Source organism: Procambarus clarkii, chromosome 91 (assembly GCF_040958095.1).
Source record: "Procambarus clarkii isolate CNS0578487 chromosome 91, FALCON_Pclarkii_2.0, whole genome shotgun sequence".
In the NCBI taxonomy this organism is placed as follows: domain Eukaryota; kingdom Metazoa; phylum Arthropoda; class Malacostraca; order Decapoda; family Cambaridae; genus Procambarus; species Procambarus clarkii.
In genome coordinates, this window is record NC_091240.1 from 4,934,362 (window position 1) to 4,954,755 (window position 20,394).

A 20,394-nucleotide genomic window follows, 5' to 3' on the forward strand; every position below is an offset into this window, starting at 1 on the left:
ACTACAATTACCAGTGGTTGATTGTTCAATAAATCCCTTAACTATATGTTTAACAAATATCTCGCCCTGTCCATGGAGGACAGCAGAAAATGTATATATGTTGATTAGCATTGTAAATGTGTGGCCATGTCTGTGGTAGAAAATAATAATAATAATAATAAATGGTCTACCAGACCTACCACTTCAAAATAGTAATAGAAGGTCTTCCAATGAAAAAGGCTGCATATGATAAAACAATCCTAAGGAGCATCATAGAAAAGCAAATGAGCAGCATTGCAGTACCAGGAGCCTCCCACATCTTCACAGATGGATCGGGTGGACACAATATGAGAGTGCTGGCACTGCTCTTTGCACGGACAACGAACAGGCATATTGGAGACCGGGAGGACCAGTATAATCAACCCAAACTGAGCTGTTTACTGTTTACTGATAAACAGTAAACAGTACTTTCTTCATTCATTCATTCAAAGATCCAACAGTAAGGTAAACAGTAAACAGTACTTTCTTCATTCATTCATTCTAAGATCTTTCATTCATTCATTCTTTCTAAGATCAGATATTATGTATCCCGCCCTGCCCTGGTGACTCTATTATAAAAAAAAAAAAAAAAATATTTATTTAGGTAAGGTACATACATACAATAAATTTTTACAAAGATTGGTTGACTTATAGGTTTTAGGACTAATATAAATAGCCAAAGTTAGATAACAAAAAATTATGCAAATATATCATGTTTATTACTATTATAAAATCAATAAATGAAATTAGGAAAAAAGCTCGAAATAGATTTGTAGAAAGATAAGCTCTACATATAAGGTGTAAGTTTCATGTAAATTGAATAAAAAATGAAAGTTAAGTCTGTGATGCTCCTGGAGGCAGGTTCGAATCCTCGTCACGGCCCTTGTGGATTTGTTCATTAAAAATGAAAGAGTTATAGGAACGTTTATGTTACATGAAAATAAATAAGTAAAAAATAAAGTCTAAGTGCTGCCATCTATTATTTCTTGTCTCAAGATACATACTTGAACTTGCAAATCGTTACATCATTATGTAACTATTGATATAATTACTTTGTTACTTTTGTTAATTTGTTACTTCCTATTATGTTCTTTATGCAAGTTACTTAGTTATTATATTAGTTATCATATCTGTTATGAAACTATATTACTTAAGTAATTAAATTTAAAAGTAAAACTTAATTACTTAAGTTGTACCCGTAACAAGTAAAAGTTAACTTACTTAAGTTGTACTTGTAACAAGTAAAAGTTAATTACTTAAGTTGTACTTGTAACAAGTAAAACTTAATTGCTTAAGTTATACTTGTAGCAAGTAAAACTTAATTACTTAAGTTCTACTTGTAGCAAGTAAAACTTAATTACTTAAGTTCTACTTGTAACAAGTAAAACTAAATTACTTAAGTTGTACTTGTAACTTTAATGTAAGTTTTCTGCAAATTACTTTATTTTTGAGATATATACAAGAGTTCTTACATTCTTGTACAACCACTAGTACGCGTAGCGTTTCGGGCAGGTCCCTGGAATACCATCCCCGCCGCGAAGAATCGTTGTTGCAACCAAGTACACATTTTACTGTTGAGTTAAACAGAGGCTACAGTTAAGGATTTGCGCCCAGTAAATCCTCCCCGGCCAGGATACGAACCCATGACATACTTAGTCACGTTATACAATTTACCATTTTGTATATGTACTATATACTATGAATTAATTATTATTAAAGTCCCCAGATCAGGCGTGTTTCCATTAAGCTCAGTAAATAAATATATAAATAAATAATAGTATGCAGTTAGTTCTCTTATAAGCTCCGTTTTCTATGAGTAGATTAGCTTGCGCAGTGGTGGTGTAGCCAGGTGTATAATACACTAACTGGTATCTGGAGAGAGAGAGAGAAACTCAAATCATGCAACTATTTTCACGCAGTCTTGGCTAGGATAGAGTGCGTGGCGCAGGCTTCATGTATGCTAGCATTGGTAGTAAGTTGAGTCGGAATCTCCTTGCACCACTTGCGTTCAGTTTTCGAACGATGAGCGTGCAAGCACAAGACATGCTCTTCAGACAAGTAAGTTTAGTGTTGTGTATTTGATAATTGAGTTGTTGCAAGTTATTTGTACGTCCAGAGCTTGTATTGTTTTAGTTACTGCATTTGCAGGGTGTTCTTGGGCGGAATGAACTTGAGCTCTTTGTTCAAGTTCATCCCTGAATCAACTTGTGTACAGCTACCCCGAGTCTTTGAGCTCTGCCATATTTACCTAAAGGAAACCGTGTCTAAATAGTTGCCTCGATTGGAACAAATGATATGCTACCTCATTAATATTGGCGTCACACAACGTAACATACTTGGTTATCTTGAGGTTATCTTGAGATGATTTCGGGGCTTTTTAGTGTCCCCGCGGCCCGGTCCTCGACCAGGCCTCCACCCCCAGGAAGCAGCCCGTGACAGCTGACTAACACCCAGGTACCTATTTTACTGCTAGGTAACAGGGGCATAGGGTGAAAGAAACTCTGCCCATTGTTTCTCGCCGGCGCCCGGGATCGAACCGGGGACCATAGGATCACAAGGTGCACACACTCTCTACCTGGAACAGTCTCTCGGCCCTCTATAGGCATAATGCCAATTTACATTGCTTCTGGCATTTGTGTAAAAGCATAATAAATATATTTGACGCATTTTGTGCGTGCACTGATGTCACTGATGTTAAGAATCCCGACATAATTGGGATCAGTGAAATCGAACTTTTCTCTTACAGCTTGTGACAATTAAGGGCCCAGCCAAGGTAAAAGGATTTTAGACTTTGTGATATCAGAAGAGAGCATTATTGATCATCAGATCAAGGTAAGGGAAGAGCTCGCCCCTTCGTGACCACTATATCCTAAGATGGAATTCAATTATAGAAACCAATGTGAAGGTCCATGGCGATGACTTTCTAGAATGCTTACGAGGAGGCCTCATAAAATGAGAACAATGCCATTTGTTTTCCTGTAGAGTTAATAGGAAATAGACATGGAAGCATCATGGAAAGTTTTACAAAATTCTTCAATGAACTTGTTCAAAAATGTGCCAAGAAGGAATTGAAAGCAAGATGGATGACAAAAGCAGTAAAAGAAAAACTAAAAAAAGTAGAATCTCTCAGGATGTATCACTCCAAGTTCAAGTTCAAGTAAGTTTATTGAGATAAGAAAGACTAAAGGCTATTTCTACCCCCCCCCCCCATTTCAATCCACCATGAAAAACAGATTAAAATACAGAACGGCATTAAACACAGGAACTAGGAGATCGGATAAACCGAAAGAAATTATGAAAGAAACCTTGTTGAAAACATGAAAACCACAAATCTGTTTATGCCTATAAAAGAAGTAAAACCAAGACAGATTTGCTAGAACCCTTAAATGATGAGACCAACTGTGTTAAATTTAATGATAACACTGAATAGATTAGACTACCTCTTAATACCTACACAAATGTTTGAAGCAGGTAAAAGAGAACTAATTAAGGGATATTCCCTCATCGTGCGAAACAATCTGGAAGATCGACAAATTAAAAAAATATAATGATCCCAAATGTGGTTGGAATTCGATAAAAAAAAAAAAGCAAAGGAACTGGCCTGAAGATTAATAAACTGTAATTGTCGGCAGCATTTTTGTAGGGATAGGGTGAATACTCTGAGATAGTATCACAAAATGTCGGAATTCCCGTGATATAACCACAGTGAGGAACGTAAACTGTTTTGTCGCTATGGACTTTCCAAGCACGACCCAAGCAGGAAATGATTGGGCACTAATCGCCGGAACCCGATATCCTAAACTATTTCCAATACGCAGGTTGTTAATTAGCCTACAATTTTGTATACAACTTGGTTGCATTCAAGTATATTAAAGTGATTGATTACAGATAATAGACGCATTTAGTTAAAATTATCCATGCACAGTTCTTCATCATAGATGGACCCATTGAACGGTGGAGAAGGCTTCCGCTGGCACATAGGTTTAGGTAGGATCTATTATTATTTCGATTAAACGGTAAATTTAAAGTTGCTGTATTGACTAGTAATCTGGTAAAACATTTTATCAGTAAGCAGTATAAATTTATAGACAGCGTATAGCTTATTACAGCAGGAAAATTGGCATTTATATATATTTTAAATTAGAGCATGTCATTTTGGACATTTACACATTTATTGAGCATTACTAATGTGATGTAAATGTGTAATATCTCCCATCACATTAAATTGCACAATGATGTGGACTGTGAGAATACTATATTTTCCTGCCATAAGGAAATAATAGTCTTAACAATTGTTAGCAAATGTTACTTAATATCCACCCTAACCTTCAACACGCTGCTGCGTATAAGGTTGACTGGAAAATGCGGTCGGGTAACTCCAGCAAGGACGTATGTGTGCACACTTTCACTCGGTTTCTCTCTAGATTCTGTCTTGGTCCTCGCATAAGTAAATTGGTGCCATACTCAATGGGCAGCGGAACTGTGAGCAAACTAACCACTTTTGTTTAAATAAACTGATAGACTGGATATAAATAAACACGGCAGTCGTTGGGACTTTAACAAACTTTAGCCAGAGAAAAGGAGACAGACAGTACATGAAAATAAATAGCGTATTTTAAAGTTACTGGCAGTTATGTGACGTCAGGCGGCATGTGGGTCACTGACACCGCTGTGTTGCTCATAATATTGCTGCGCGTACTCTCCTAATTGTACTTGTGGGAGTTGAGCTGCGTTTTTGGTTCCGCCTCTCAACTGGAGTAGCCTCGTGTCTCGGAATGATATCTCACACATCTCTTTTCATTAGATACAAGTACAAGTATTTTGTACGTGTTCTAGGTACGAGTATTTCCTTGCATTTCCTGAGCTCATTTTCATTATTAGTCTCCATTTATGCCCTCTAATAGTATTTTCTTATAACACGAGTAGGCTGTCTTTGTCTACCTTCTCTTCTACTCGGTTCCTACAGTCCTTTCAAGCTGTGAGATGGAGTTCTTAACTTATTATCGTGGTTTAGTCCTCTTAAATCAAATAAGCTTTGATGCAAATGTAATTCTTTTTCATGTTTCGCTTTGTGCTTCAAAAGGTGCGTATTCTTATACTGATCTGGCGTAGGTTGTGCATATCATTTTGAAAGTTCGTTGCAAGCGCCGTTCTCATATTTGCTAACTACCCATATGCTGCAGATGTTATCCTGTTTTGTTCTAATATTACTACTGTAATTAAATACAAAAATCCCCTGTAGTATTTCTCTCGTTCGGATTCCTTTAATTACCTTTCCCTTATAATGTAGTTTTCATCTGGTCCCTCTGTCACATTTGTTTTCATCTTCATTACCATATATACTTGTTTGGTTTGACTTGATTCTCACAGACATTGGTTTACCCAGTCGTAGTTTGTCGAAGCCTTACAGATTATGCAGATTATATCGTACATAAAAGATTCGCCAACATATTTTTATTACTAACCCTACCCCAGCCTATAACAACTCAACGCAACTCGATCCAATTCAACCTAATTTAGCCTTATACTAACCTATATATATATATATGGTTAAAACTAACCATATATAGGTTAGTTTTAAATATTAGAAAACGAGCAGTATATAAAATGCATATCAAGATACTCTTTAACACTATATCTGTATGCCCTGGTATCAGTGATTTTTGACTAAATGGTATGAGGTACTTTGAGCCCTGTAACTACTTCATACGCTCACGAATACAGGAGGATATTTTTGTGCTTTACCCAGATTTTGCTAGTGCAGGCTAATAGATTAGATTTGCATTTCATGTTCTCTCCTGATTCCATGTATGACTAACCTTCTTGTGAGATGGGGAATGTTAGATGAACTTGTAGCTAGCTTTTTTTTATCTACACTGTAATCCTTCGTGTTGAATAGGGTAACAGCACATTGCTGTGCATACCTAAACTTAAGATTTTTGTTTAATTTGATCACGTCCATTCCTCCAGCTGGGATACAGTTTTCAGCTAATACCAGCTTCGCGCCGTCAAACAGTCATGTATCTAGCTCACTCCCTGAGATAGGCTGCTCAGAGAAATGGCCTCAGACGGAGCCAGGAACCCCGCATGCAACAATCCTGTAGTCTGACTCCTCTGAGATCCTTTGTTACCCCTTACACTAAATTTTAAGTATACTCAGCAAGTTGAATGACTACCAATCCAGTCAGTTCATAGCCACCCTGTTTACTTTATACAACCGAAGAAGGTCTGGTTAGAAAAATCCGTTTCTAGTTAACACAATAACACTATTACACAAATCATATTGTGTTCCATCACTAAAAATACCATTGCCAACGTTCAGGTCAAGGTTAATTCAGAACAAAATAAAAATCGGCTTAAAAAACATCCCAACATACAAACATAATTAAATCTTTATTCTATAGTCTTTAGTGACAAATTATTCTATAATTATCTAACATTATTTAATTTTATATACATAAAAGATCATAGAGATGGCTTTTCCCATATTGTGTAACGTAGCCATATTGCCGTTACACAATATGGATTTTCCCCATATTGTGTAACTGATAGGTAAGTACAGTTTCTTACTGCACATGGTCGGGTGCGCTCACGTAGTGAAGCCTACTGATGAAGGGTTGACTGGTTGGGGCCTGGAGGGTACCTCTTGATTTATATTCTGTAATCCTCCGTAAAGAATTTTGAAGCAGCACATTATTGTGTACCTTAGCTTAATAACAAACAATAGGAGAGGGTGATGGAAAAAGAGGACGGAGGGTGTCGGTGGTGGGGAAAAGGAGGGTGGGTGTTGTGTTGGTAGGGTTGGAAAGTGGGCCGAGGGTGTTGGTCTACACCTTTTCCTTCTGTACCTCCTCTTCAACATCCTTCAAAAGCCAAAACATGTCGGTGAGGTGCGGTGCGAGAGAAGGAAGTGGGTGGGAGCAGAGTGTTGGGGGGAGGTGAGGGAGGGGTGGCCTGAGTAATGAGTGTTAATAGGGTTGTGAAGGCTACTAAGAGCGCGGAACGCGAGGAGCCGCACGTAGTGTCACCTGGCCCGCAGACGTCATATTGTGCCGTGGTGATGATTATTTTTATTACCACCATATCTACAGCCGTATCAATGCTGCTGCCCTCGACTGTATGAAGGATTAATATTCCATTTTAGCATGAGAAATTTTCTTACAGGATGAATTATAACTGTAGTTGGGGCGGGGTTAAACAACTAATTAAAATTGATGGCTGTGTACTCGGGTTCTGCCACTGCCTGGACGAGCCTCGCCCGAAGACGGGTAGCATCCAGTCCTCATCAACAAAGGCCAGATGCTCGTTAATCTACCCGCCATCCCACCCTCCCCCTACCAATACCCCTGTTTATGAATGAAAACTGTTCACACACGACTCACAAATGATGACCAAACATTTCTCAAATGGTGCTTCGCTGACGCCCACAATGCAGCAGTAAATGCTTCACCCACGTACTTCAAGTGCAAATGATCGCCAACAGATCTTAAACACCTAATCTACACTTAACTACATATAAAACTTTAATATATAATAATATTAATATAGAAAGAACAACAAACCCGTTTTTAATACACAGTATGTTAAAATTGATGAATGCGTCTTGGAGGGGGTGAGGGCCCCCGCTTTAACGAGCTTGGTCTGAGAACGGGTTGTGTATGAAGAGTAATTTTAAGAAACGAAGATAAAATAGGATAAAGAACAAATATAATAACTTATCTGCATAAAAGAAACTATTAAAAGATAATGAATTGAGGTGGAATTCATTGTTGAAAAGGGTCTGTGATATGCGCAGCAGGCCTATTTTGTGTAGCCTAAATCTTGATTGTTAGATGCAAAATAACAATCCTGTTATTTTGCATCTAAATAAAAATGTAGAATACTTGTAGGCTATTCTAAATTTAGAATACCTGTAGGGCCTTGACCACAGCTGGCCCAGCGATTTAAACTGAATTGGCAGGGATGTGGATAGGCCTATACGTTAACGTGTCTATAGGCTAGGCCTAGAAGTAAAGCTGGTTGTTGCGTAGTAGTCAGTGCAGATCGCTCATAAATAAATGGTCCCGAGTTCGATTCCTGAGTAGGGCGAGAGGTTTTACCACGATTTCTTGCACCTCGTGCCTCTCTTCACCAATTAATTATTACTGATCATGGACGTAATATGAACGATGCAAGAAAGACAATTATGACATTCGATTGTGATTGTTTTATCAATTTATCAATTTTCATTAATAGTCAATAGAATTCATAAATCTTAATTTTACAAGAATCAAATAACTTAATGATTATACATGTAACTTGTTTAGTATATTTTCATACAATACTAGAGACAGCTAGACGTAGTGATTTGATTTAAATTTATTATTCACCCTATATACCCATCCCGTGGGTGGCAGTGGACCACCATATACCCATCCCGTGGGTGGCAGTGGACCACCATATACCCATCCCGTGGGTGGCAGTGGACCACCATATACCCATCCCGTGGGTGGTTGTGGACCACCATATACCCATCCCGTGGGTGGTAGTGGACCACCATATACCCATCCCGTGGGTGGTAGTGGACCACCATATACCCATCCCGTGGGTGGTAGTGGACCACCATATACCCATCCCGTGGGTGGTAGTGGACCACCATACCCATCGGGGGTGGTAGTGGACCACCATATACCCATCCCGTGGGTGGTAGTGGACCACCATATACCCATCCCGTGGGTGGTAGTGGACCACCATATACCCATCCCGTGGGTGGTAGTGGACCACCATATACCCATCCCGTGGGTGGTAGTGGACCACCATATACCCATCCCGTGGGTGGTAGTAAAAAGGCTGCTAAACATAAAGCTGTATTTCTCGACTTAGGGACGTAGATTATAGGCCAACTGTCACCATCCAATAACTTTCACATATCCTAAAGAAATAGTTTTCACCAATTGAAGTAATGTTCCGTTGATTACTAATATACTAAGTCATTTCATAGAGCGGATTTTCCTAACTGACGAACAAACGCAAGTCGCCATGACTAGCAATAATCGGCCCTGAAAAAAAAAACCCGGTAACCAAGGGAGCTGAAGATGACCTTGGCTATACCGGACCACAGCCCGACTGTACTCACCTAATTGTGCTTGCGGGGGTTGAGCTTTGGCTCTTTGGTCCCGCATGGTCTACTGTGTTGGTAGTTTAGTGTACACTTAGTTCATTTAGATGTGTTCCTCATACCCATCCTGTGAGTGGTAGTTTATCTCAAAAGAGTACCAACAATGTCATTATTAGTCTGTTTGATATCATTTACACACAGCTCTTGACAAAAATGAGTTCCCAATTAGACTCTTCATTGACCTGAGAAAGGTCTTTGATACTGTTAACCATAACTACATCGTACTTAAACTTCACCATTATGGAATCCGAGGCCTTGCCCTGAACTATATTCGATCTTAGTGAGACACCAATATGTAGCCATCAATGATGTAACCTTCCCCACTCTACCATTAACTGTAGGAGTGCCGCAGCCTGGTCGAGGACCGGGCCGCGGGGACGCTAAGCCCCGAAGTCATCGCAAGATAATAACTGTGTGTGTGTGTGTATATATATATATATATATATATATATATATATATATATATATATATATATATATATATAATATATATATATATATATATATATAATCTGAAATCTGATTCTGAAACTTAAGTACCTTAAATTATTATTATGCGCTTTATAGTCTTGTAAAAATAGCAACAAAGGATACTAAAAATGTAGGAGGAACATGGTAACTAATGACACACTCCATATCTTATCGTGAGAATTTGATATCTTTCGATAATACCACATTACTAACTTATCAGTACGCGTGTATACTTTCCATCAATATGTTTATGTTGAACTTTAACAATTTGGCAATAATGTGAGCAAAATTGCACTGTACAAATTATTTTCAGTGTTGACAACTGACTGGGATACAATTTTCCAGCATGTCTTAACATTTAAAAGACTAAAATGTTCGTAAAACTGCCGACATGGAGTGTAAGCAAGTTCAAGTATGTTTATTGAGATAAGAAAAAAATACATCTCAAAGGGATAGAGGAGCTTAGGCTATTTCTACCCCCTTATGGAGTGTAAGCAATTGACAAGAAGCATCATGCCTAGAAGACTATTTAGCCATAATATGTGGCTCAGTGTCACGTATACACAAGGTGGAGACGCTGGGAACACAGACTTTAAACCAGTTGATGGCCCTTGGTAACACTTGTGATAACTCATGATCAATAGATAAGATCTTGACCCTTAATAGTTCTCATTCATAATTTTAGTAAGACTGGCTCGTTTTCTTACGACTGTATATGTCGTTAGGTTAGGATGAATTAGGTTATCAGGTCGAGTGTAGTTCAATTAAGACTGGTAGTCCCTAACTTCATAGTTAGAATTGGTAGTCCATAACATCGTCGTCCCTTCACTTTCTAGTGTGTGGTTTGGTCAACATATTTCAGCCAAGTTATTGTGACTCATTACCTGCAACATTGGTAGGTTTTAATATAAGTAAAATACAATTGCGAACTGTCTTGTATGGGAAATGAAATGAATTGGACCTAAACCGGCGAACATCAGCATATATTACAGATATATTTTTAATATAATACAGATATATTTTTAATATATTACAGAATCATCGTCTGATATTGGCAGGTGTTGGGAAGAGTAATTAATTTAATTTTTTTTAATATATTTCCAAGGTTGATGCTATGAAATATTATAATAAATTACAGGTAGAGAGTAAGTTTCCAAGAGGGCAATAAATCTAGCGTTCTTTCTGATGTATTACAAATATGGGGGGTAGAAACAGCCTAAGCCACTATACTAAGCTTCTCTATCCCTTTGAGATGTATTTCTTTCTTTTCTGTTCTCAATAAACATACTTGAACTTGAATTACAAATATATGCGTGAAGGCAAATATGCGCAAGGCAAATATTCCATGTGGATATGGATAGACACTTGAAAGTCTATTCAAATTGCATAGTTCAATCGGTTTGTCCTGGTGTTGACACTATGTAATCATCTGTGTTCTATATGTTTAGTGACTACAAGTTCAAATCTTTCAGTGCCATTAAAATTCTCAAGTTACGCTTCTCTGAACCAAACACTATTACATTTAATAGATATTGCTTCACCTTTCAGCTCCCTCCCTTCCTTGAGACATTCCATTCACCTCGTTTTCCTATTTTCCAGTGTTGCTACTAATGAGAAAATTAATTATTATCATGCCACCAGCTTTTTGACCGTGAGACGTGTACATACACGTACCTCCTGGCTGATGCCATCACAAAGGATGCGGTTCTCATTGATCCTGTCATTGAACTGGCCGAGAGAGACGCCACCTTGGTCAAGGAGCTGGGACTCAACCTAAAATACGTCAGTAAGTGTATTCTCTAAATGTTTTATATTGACAAACTCGGCGAGGAATTTTAAGTTGTCGGTGTGTATAAGAAAAAATAATGAAATTACATTTTATACATAGAAATCTAAGACTATTTTTCTCAACCGCTATGGGAAACATAATGAAGAAAGCATTGATATGAGATTCAAATAATTTCAAATTATATTTTTCTGACAGGCTACTCATACTTAGATTATAATTTACCTTACTGAATTTTTATATACTGTACCTCTAATGGTCTCGAACTGAGGACAGGAAACCAGCAGCTTGTCAGTCCTCATATTATTCCTGAAGATTTTTTTCCACAATTCAAAATTGAACTGTTCAAAATTCCTCCCCCCTCCCCCTCAGGAGAAAATGGGTAGGAGGTATACTTTTGGTAGTCCGCCAGCTTCCGACACTAGACATAGTGGTCCCCTCGGGTAAATTCAATTAAATATGTAATTTTGAAAGCAAGGATCTCCATGTTTGGATACAAGTGGTTCAGATAAGGATGCCCAACAGAGATTTGTACATCTGAATAACCCCTCTTTTCCTTTGTTCATTTGATCGTTCCCAAGGTTTCCTTCTCAGCTTACGACATATCCTAGTTGTTGAGCAGCTTTCAGTGACTGGTGGATCATAACTCCTCGATCCGGTCATTTTCTTTTGTAATGAATTCTGACGTAAGACAGTCGCCACTATAATTTTATCATTACTCTTCATCCCTGACAGTGAACACCCACGTCCATGCTGACCACATCACGGGCACCGGCCTACTGAAGAAACTTGTTCCTGGCTTGCAAGTCTCTCATTGCCAAGGTAGCTTCTAAAATTAGCTATTGAATAGAATTAATCCACAAGGGCCGTGACGAGGATTCGAACCTGCGTCCGGGAGCATCCCAGATACTGCCTTAATCGACTGAGCTTTGTTCATTTGATGCATCACGTTAGTGGGATCTCTGTGTGTATTGAATAGAATTCTTCATCGAGAATTTAATCAAAACACTCCATATAAATTAAAGGTTTATTTAAATTTCAAGAAGTTATTGATAAATAAAACTACAGTAGTGTACCAATTTATTGGTATTTGTGGCAGCTTCCTATTTTTGCTGTATCGGTTTCGATAAAATTTCAGCCCATATTTCGATATTAATTATACAATTGAATCACTACCTTATCACTTATTACTTATTCCAAGGGTTTGTTTAGCTTTTCCTGACTGCTGCTCCCACCTGTTATGCAACTTTCAGCGAGTGGTGGATTTTGACCCCAAGGTCCTCTCCTTCGTCAATCTGCTGCACTGTAATGTTATAATTTGGTAGTTGTGGCGTGGGTGGCTATGTCCCACAAGCAAGGTCTTGCATTTGTCAATATTAAATAATGATATCTTGAGATGAGATGATTTCGAGGCTTTTCTTTTAGTGTCCCCGCGGCCCGGTCAACGACCAGGCCGCGATAATATAATAATAATAATAATTTATTTGCAAGAAGGTACAATGGGTTGGTGAGATTACATAAGATTAGTATTTTTACGTTCATGTAAAGCCACTAACACGCATAGCGTTTCGGGCAGGTCTTTAATCTAACATATCAGATAAGATGAAAGGATACATTGTAACAAGGTTTTCATATCAACAATTAACTACAATATAAGTTGACATCGGTGATTACACTGGTAAGGATATATGTCTTAAGTAGTAATATTGGGGAAGTGGGTAGTACAAGATGCAGTGAGAGTTTGAAGCACAAGGTAGGAAACTTCTGATGAAGAAATTAGGTACTTTTTTATTTTACTTTTGAACAGGGGATGGGTTGGACAATTTTTTTTAATTCATAAGGGAGTCAGTTCCAAAGACTGGGCCCTTTTATTTTCATAAGTGTTTGCACAGAATTAGTCTGACTGGGGATATCAGATATATTTATTTCTGGAGTGCTGCTCATGGGTTCTATTAAAAAAAGTTTCAGATCAAGATTAGCATTTAGGAATAAGGTTTTGTACATGTAGATAGTACATGAGTGTGTGAAGTGAGTGTATGTTTAGCATGTTAAGGGACTTAAATAGAGGGGGCTGTGTGTTGCCTGAAGAGAGAGTTTGTTATAGTTCTGATAGCAGATTTTTGCTGAGTGATGATAAGGTTGAGGTAATTTGAAGTGGTTGAACTCCATGCACAGATACCGTATCTAAGATAGGGATCGATTAGTGTGTAGTATAATGAGAGGAGAGCAGAGTGGGGAACACACACTGATTTTAGAAAGTATACCGACCGTTTTTGAGACGTTTTTTGGCTATGTGTTATATGTGGGTGCTGAAGTTCAGTCTCTTGTCTATGTAACGTCTCATTTTTATTGGTAATGTTAACATTGTCTATTTGAATTTGAAGTTGAATCTGATTTGATGATTTACTACCAAATAGAATGTAGGTCTTTTTCTATGTTTAAGAGTAAGTTTGTTGCTTGACATCCACGAGTGGATTTTTTTTTTAATTCACTGTTGACAATATTTTTTTTTAGTTTGTGGGGGTTGGGGTCAGATTAGATGAAGGTAGTATCGTCAGCAAATAGTATATGTTCAAGAATGTTAGACATTTGGCAAATCATTGATGTATATAAGAAATAGGAGAGGTTCCGAGATGCTGCCCTGTGGCACTTCTAGTGTCAATGGTAGAGTGGGGACATTCGCCCTCCTGGGCTAAGGTATGCTGAACTCTGTAATTACTATATGAGTACTGGAACACTTGATGATATATTGGACTTGTATCCAAGATTGACCATGTAATATATCAATCATACAATGTATATATATGATGTAACTATATAACCTGAGCTTGTAAAAGCACCTTCATCACCTTCAGTGATTAAGTGCTTAATTGCACACTAGTTTCTTTATCAGCTATCTCACCCTGTCAGAGTAAATGAGACAAATGTATGTGAATGCATGTGTGTGTGTATATATGTATGTATATGTATGGGTATAAAGTATATATAGAAGCTGATCAGAATTACATTTCACCTTTGTGAATGTACATTAATGACACTATGTAAAAGACACATCAAACACTTTATGTAGGGCATACGTAAATCTGTGTATCTATGTATTTACGTATGTAGGTTAGCTTAGCATTTTAAAAGCACCGAATCACCTTCTGTGGTTGAGTGTTCAATAAACCCTTGAACTGTATGTTTAACACTTCTCTAACGCTGTCCATGGAGGACAGAAGAAAATGTATATATGCTGGTTAGCATTGTAAATGTGTGGCCACGTCTGTGGTAGAAAATAATAAAAAAAAAATGGTAGAATGGGGGAAGTTATGCTATTGATGACTACATATTGGTGTCTGTCACTGAAATAGGAACGAATATTGTCCAGAGCAAGGCCTCGAATACACGTAAAAAATTTATAGATCATATAGATATTAAATATTGTCGATAATTAAACATGGTCGCTAGTCGAGTTGATATCTCATAAGTCAACATGGTTCGTCAGTATCAATGCTCACCAGCAATGTTTTACAATATAACGAAACAAGAGTTTTATGCTTAAATGATACCGAATCTGATCCCTTTGTTGCACTCTTTCAGGTGTCAGGAGGTATTGCTGATGTTCTTGTCGAAGACGGCGACATAGTAACCTTTGGCAATCAGAAACTGGAAGTTCGAAGTACACCAGGCCACACAAATGGTTAGTTTAAACAACAACTTGCATAACATTATCTAAGTGACCATAAGAGCATACGAATAAAGATCCTATTGGCCGATGCAAGGCAGCTATTTACACCCCCCCCCCCCGACTCATTCTTATACAGCATGTCTAATTAGTCGCTTGCAACAATTCAGTGCCCCTCACATGTAAAACAAAGCCTACGTAATAAAATGAATTCTCAGGTTGTAGCACGTACGTGAGCCATGCTGGGAAGTTCGCTATGACTGGTGACGCCTTGCTGATCCGAGGGTGCGGGAGGACGGACTTCCAGGAGGGCTCGGCAGAGACCCTCTACCAGTCTGTCCACTCGCAGATCCTCAGTCTGCCCAATGAATTCTCACTTTATCCAGCCCATGATTATAAAGGTATTTGTGAACGTTTATATTTTAAATCTGCCTGTAGTGTGTGATTTAATATGCCGACTTTGCATTCAGAAATTATAGTACTTATAGCAACTTTGAGTAGAATGTAATATAAATTTACTAGCACAGAAGAAAGTTTTGTATTAATTTTGTAAAGGGCACGAGAAAGAAGCCAATAACCAAATCTAAGCTTTCCTAGGCTTAGTATACTATATATGTGTACTAAATTAGGCCTGAGTTGGCGTATATATATATAAGGCCAAATACAGAATCGTTATATATCAGTGTTCTAGTTTTTGTTCCTAATGTAGTTCAATAATATAAAATTAAACGTTTTTTTGGGGCCTACAACAGTCAACATGTGTCAGTTCTGTCATACCTATACGTACTGTCACATTTTTTTAGGATGAGCTGTATATGCAGCTGTTTGTACTTAGTGGTATTTCATTACCTATGAAATTCACCTTAGTGGTAACTAATAGAAGTGACACAATAGAAATATATATGTATACTTTTGGAAAGTAAGCTTTCATCGCCCTTAATGTTGTTCTTGTATTCTTCATTTTTAATTATTTCGAATGTACTTCCTCAGGATGCAACCCACAACAGTTGCCTAATTTATTGGTGCCTATTTATTGCTAGGTAAACATCAGCTTATACACTCTTCGAACCATTCATCACACTAGTCGTATTTTCTTTAATAGATAAAAAAATATAAAATGAACTAGCAGCTACAGCAGCTAGAACAATAGCTATATAAACATGCTCCATCAACCTGAAATCCATTCCATATTTTCGTAACTATTCATTTGATTCTTTCCAGTTACTTATCCACCTGTCTAATTTTATCAGTATATTCAATTATATAAATTAATATAGTAATCAATTATATTCATTAAACTTCAGCATAATTAATTTTATATTGCATTAAAAGGGGCTCGAACTGTTAATTGCGTCAAATATCTAAATGTAGACTATATTAATATGTAACAATAAAAGGAATATGGGAAATAATTTACAGTTGTAGACCCTCTGGTATTTCCATAATTTAATTGTTTATAAATATATATATATAACCACTTAAACGAAACTGACAATTTTAGTTATGTACCAGAATTTGTTTTTAAATAATAACTTCATTGTGATACCGTACAGGGCAAACAGTGACTACTGTAGCAGAGGAGAAGGTGTACAATCCACGGCTTACTAAACCCTTAGAAGAGTTTGTGGATATCATGAACAACCTTGGCTTGGCTTACCCAAAGAAAATCGGTAAGAGCAAAAACTGTGTATTTAAGTGCACCTCAATGTATAATTATACAGATTATATTAAAAGTTAATGGTAGATGATATCTTGTAATGTTATACAAAATTCAAATTTTTTTCATTATAAACAGATATGCACAAAAACCTGTTTAAAATTTCTGCTTTCAGGAAACTTTAAATGTAAAGAAATCTCAAATGTACATTCAGGAAGTACTGTACAGTGACAGTCATTCAAATTAAGTTTTTTACACATATCTATAATTGGAAATGTCTGTCTGTCCGAGGTTAGAGGCCAGACACTTTGGACTAGCTTCACCCATTTTTTCCCAGTTATTGCTGTTGGGTACATGCCTAACATCGAAGGGTCGTGCAAACATAACCCTATGAAATATCTCGCATACTATAATGACTCTACTGATTTATTACTTTTGCTCTATCATAAACTTTGTGCTGATCATGCCAAAATTAAAAAAAATCTTATTTAAACCACCCAAAAAAGTTAGATGTTGTTTTCCTTACACTTTATGTACCGTGTGTTGATGTCTAATCCATAAATTGACTACAAAGTGTTCTTACTATGTTATTAATATTGTAGTAGAGGAGAAGAGAGGGGAGGGTGGGGGTGGGGGGTGTAAGAGTTGCGACGATGCTTGAAAGGTCCCAAAGCTGTAAATCACAATAAACACACAAACTTCTCAAGGATTCGAACTTGGACAGCTGGGGCTCACCCCACTGCCCACCCGGTATTAATCACTCCACCATGGATTTCTACAGACATCATTATTACATACAATCATATGAACGATTTAGAGGATTTTGATCCAGAAAGCTTTGTTAAAACGTCAGATGTAACACATATAAGGAACAAAGGTTTAAAGCTCAACAAACCACAATGTAGGACAGAAAACAAGACATGATTTTTACCCATAGGGTTATAAACCCACAGATCCACCTACCCACTGAAACCTTAAATGCTAAAACACTACTGAATTTCAAAATCCAGCTTGATAAAATAGACAAATGGGGAACCTTTGACAAGCCGCCGGCTTAATCCTTCTCAAGGCCACTAGAGAGATAGTAGCCCTCGGGTAAATTCAGGTAAATTAAACTTGCGCTTCTGTAGTTTTCTGACGGCTACCTCCCTAGTGCAACAGTGTAAAACAATTATGAAAATAGTCTCAATGAATTTATTGGGGAAATTACAGAGTTAAGGGGAATAGCATAAAATTGTAGGTGCTATAGTTTGGTCATGGTAGTACCCAAACAAAAAAAAAATCGAAATTAAAAAAAAAATCGTAAGCTCACTGCAGAGCAAAGGTAAAGGTGCCTTCTGTAATCAGACAATATAGAGATGTTGAGATTCATTCAGAATAAATATTCTTTTGTTTTAATTTTCGTTTCCAAAAGACAATTCTATAATGTTTGTTTTTCTTTCTTACAGATATCTCTCTGCCAGCCAACAAAGTGTGTGGGTTATATAACCTTCCAGAAGACTTGGCTGCAAAACTTGAAGATAAAAAATAAAATAAAAATTTTGCTTCAGAAATAGTTTACATTTAAAAATAAAAAACAGTGTTTTATATATGAGATACAGAGGAACAGATTACAGTGGTTACTTAGTAGGTTTATTATTTATATATTTTATAAAGCCACTAAATTATAATATATCATTTATAAAGGGACATTTAATGGTGGCAAGTATAGACTATTTTAGATTATGTAGCTTTTTAGGTAACTATAAATACAGTAGATACAATATTTGATATTAACAGCCAAAAAATTGTCTTATTTAGGGTATAGAAATGTTAGAATTATGCTATATTTTTTGAGTCGCAACGAAAATTATGTACCTGTACTGTACTGTGATCATTTGCTGATGTAACAGTTGTGTACTATAATCATGCATTGATGTAACAGTGAATACTGTCATTCATTCACTGATATAATAAATGACAGGTACAAAAATGTTCTTTATTAAAGAAATACCTATAATATAATTAATACACTAGGAAATCATAACTGCATGAAATAATTGGAGCAATCTGGTGATTCGAACCAGCGTTCTGGCTACAGTGACCCAGAACGTTGGATCAAATCCAACGCTCCAAAGGATTTTTTGCAATAAATTTTAGTTGCTCCCAAATGTCATAACAAGCACCAAGTTTAGTTTGTAATAGAAAATTAAAGATTCCGTGTTGTGCAGAAAATTGATTTAAACACAGTTTTGTGATACAGGAGATTTCGTAGGCCCACAGGTCGCATAAATCAGTTCAAAGCAGACAAAGTTAATAAGATAATGATAAAGAGTTACCTCGTTTATCTCGCAGAGTAGAAAATAATGTTAGGTACTTTTCCTATTACCTGATGCGTCTGCTCATCATGCAATAAACAGGTACTCTAGAGTTAGGCAACTGTTGTGGGTTGCATCCTGGTAGAAAGACATAAGGGGATCTGAACACAAGCTTAGTGGGGACTTAGTGTCCCCACTAATTATAAGTCCCCACAATTATAAGTGGGTATGGAAATATGACTGTGATGTGTCGAACGGCACATTGGGAGTTTTTTGGGCGAAGGGTAGAAATCAAGCGCAAGGAGTTAGGCTTTTGTATTCTACTGTAAGCGGGTGGCGCGTGAGTCAGGAGTCTCGGCAGTTACAGCCCCGCTCCTGTGCCAGGTAAGTCCACTACGGGCTCACCATAGCCCGTACTACAGCCCTACTCCTGTACCAGGTAAGTCCACTACGGGCTCACCATAGCCCGTGCTACAGCCTCGCTCCTGTTCCAGGTAAGTCCACTACGGGCTCACCATAGCCCGTGCTACAGCCTCGCTCCTGTTCCAGGTAAGTCCACTGCGGGCTCACCATAGCCCGTGCTACAGCCGGCTCCTGTGCCAGGTAAGTCCACTACGGGCTCACCATAGCCCGTGCTACTTGGAACGTTTTGTTCTGAGTAGCTGAATCTAAAATCTCTTCCCAGTTCACACACTCATGGCGCGCGTTCAAACCACTCGACGCTCCTCCTGGCACTACAATAAATTCCAGCAGCTTCAGTTGCAAATTACTAGCAACTGGCAGTTGCAAATATTTTATTTAAATTAAGAAAAATTTATATCGCCTATGTTCACCCTCACAAACAAAAAATCTTGTTTTTAGTCTATCATCAATGTTGAACAATCTTCTGTAAAATATTCAAATTACAAATTTAACAACATGCTTAGTAAAGCTCATAATCGCACTAAAACCTAGATAACCATGGGACTAAAAGACCTTATTGGAAAAAGACTATATATACTAACGAACTAAGAAAAGGAAGTCTAGCTGTCTATAAAAAAAATCAAATTTATAATATTAAAAACAGGTAATGCTAAAAAAAATATGAAGACTGTAAAGTAGGGCAAAAAAATACAAATCCTACGGGCTTTTTTTGTAGTATTAAAAAAATTAGAGTGGGGGCTGGGTTAGACAGTTTTAAGCTGCCTCTTAAGGTCCAATAGGCCTTCTGTTTATTCCTGTGTTCTGTCGCTGACGATCTTGCTTCTTGCAAGTCGGCTTTTAATATCCGATGGTCAAAGTGGTTGGGCATTGTTCCTTTCCTTCGTCCCATGCTAAATCCTTATTTTCACATCCATTCCA

At 37.4% G+C, this 20,394-nt stretch overlaps 1 protein-coding gene across 1 annotated transcript; it reads left to right on the forward strand.

The window, feature by feature from the left end:
• Nucleotides 1-1,912: 1,912 nt before the first annotated feature.
• LOC123773949 (persulfide dioxygenase ETHE1, mitochondrial-like) lies at nucleotides 1,913-18,728 on the forward strand. Its single transcript, XM_045767941.2, is given in 8 exon segments — nucleotides 1,913-2,076; nucleotides 11,288-11,432; nucleotides 12,168-12,232; nucleotides 12,234-12,254; nucleotides 15,015-15,114; nucleotides 15,318-15,500; nucleotides 16,653-16,769; nucleotides 18,205-18,728. Coding segments are annotated over 8 exon segments (819 nt in total). The 5' UTR covers nucleotides 1,913-1,971; the 3' UTR covers nucleotides 18,288-18,728.
• The last annotated feature ends 1,666 nt before the right edge of the window (nucleotides 18,729-20,394 follow it).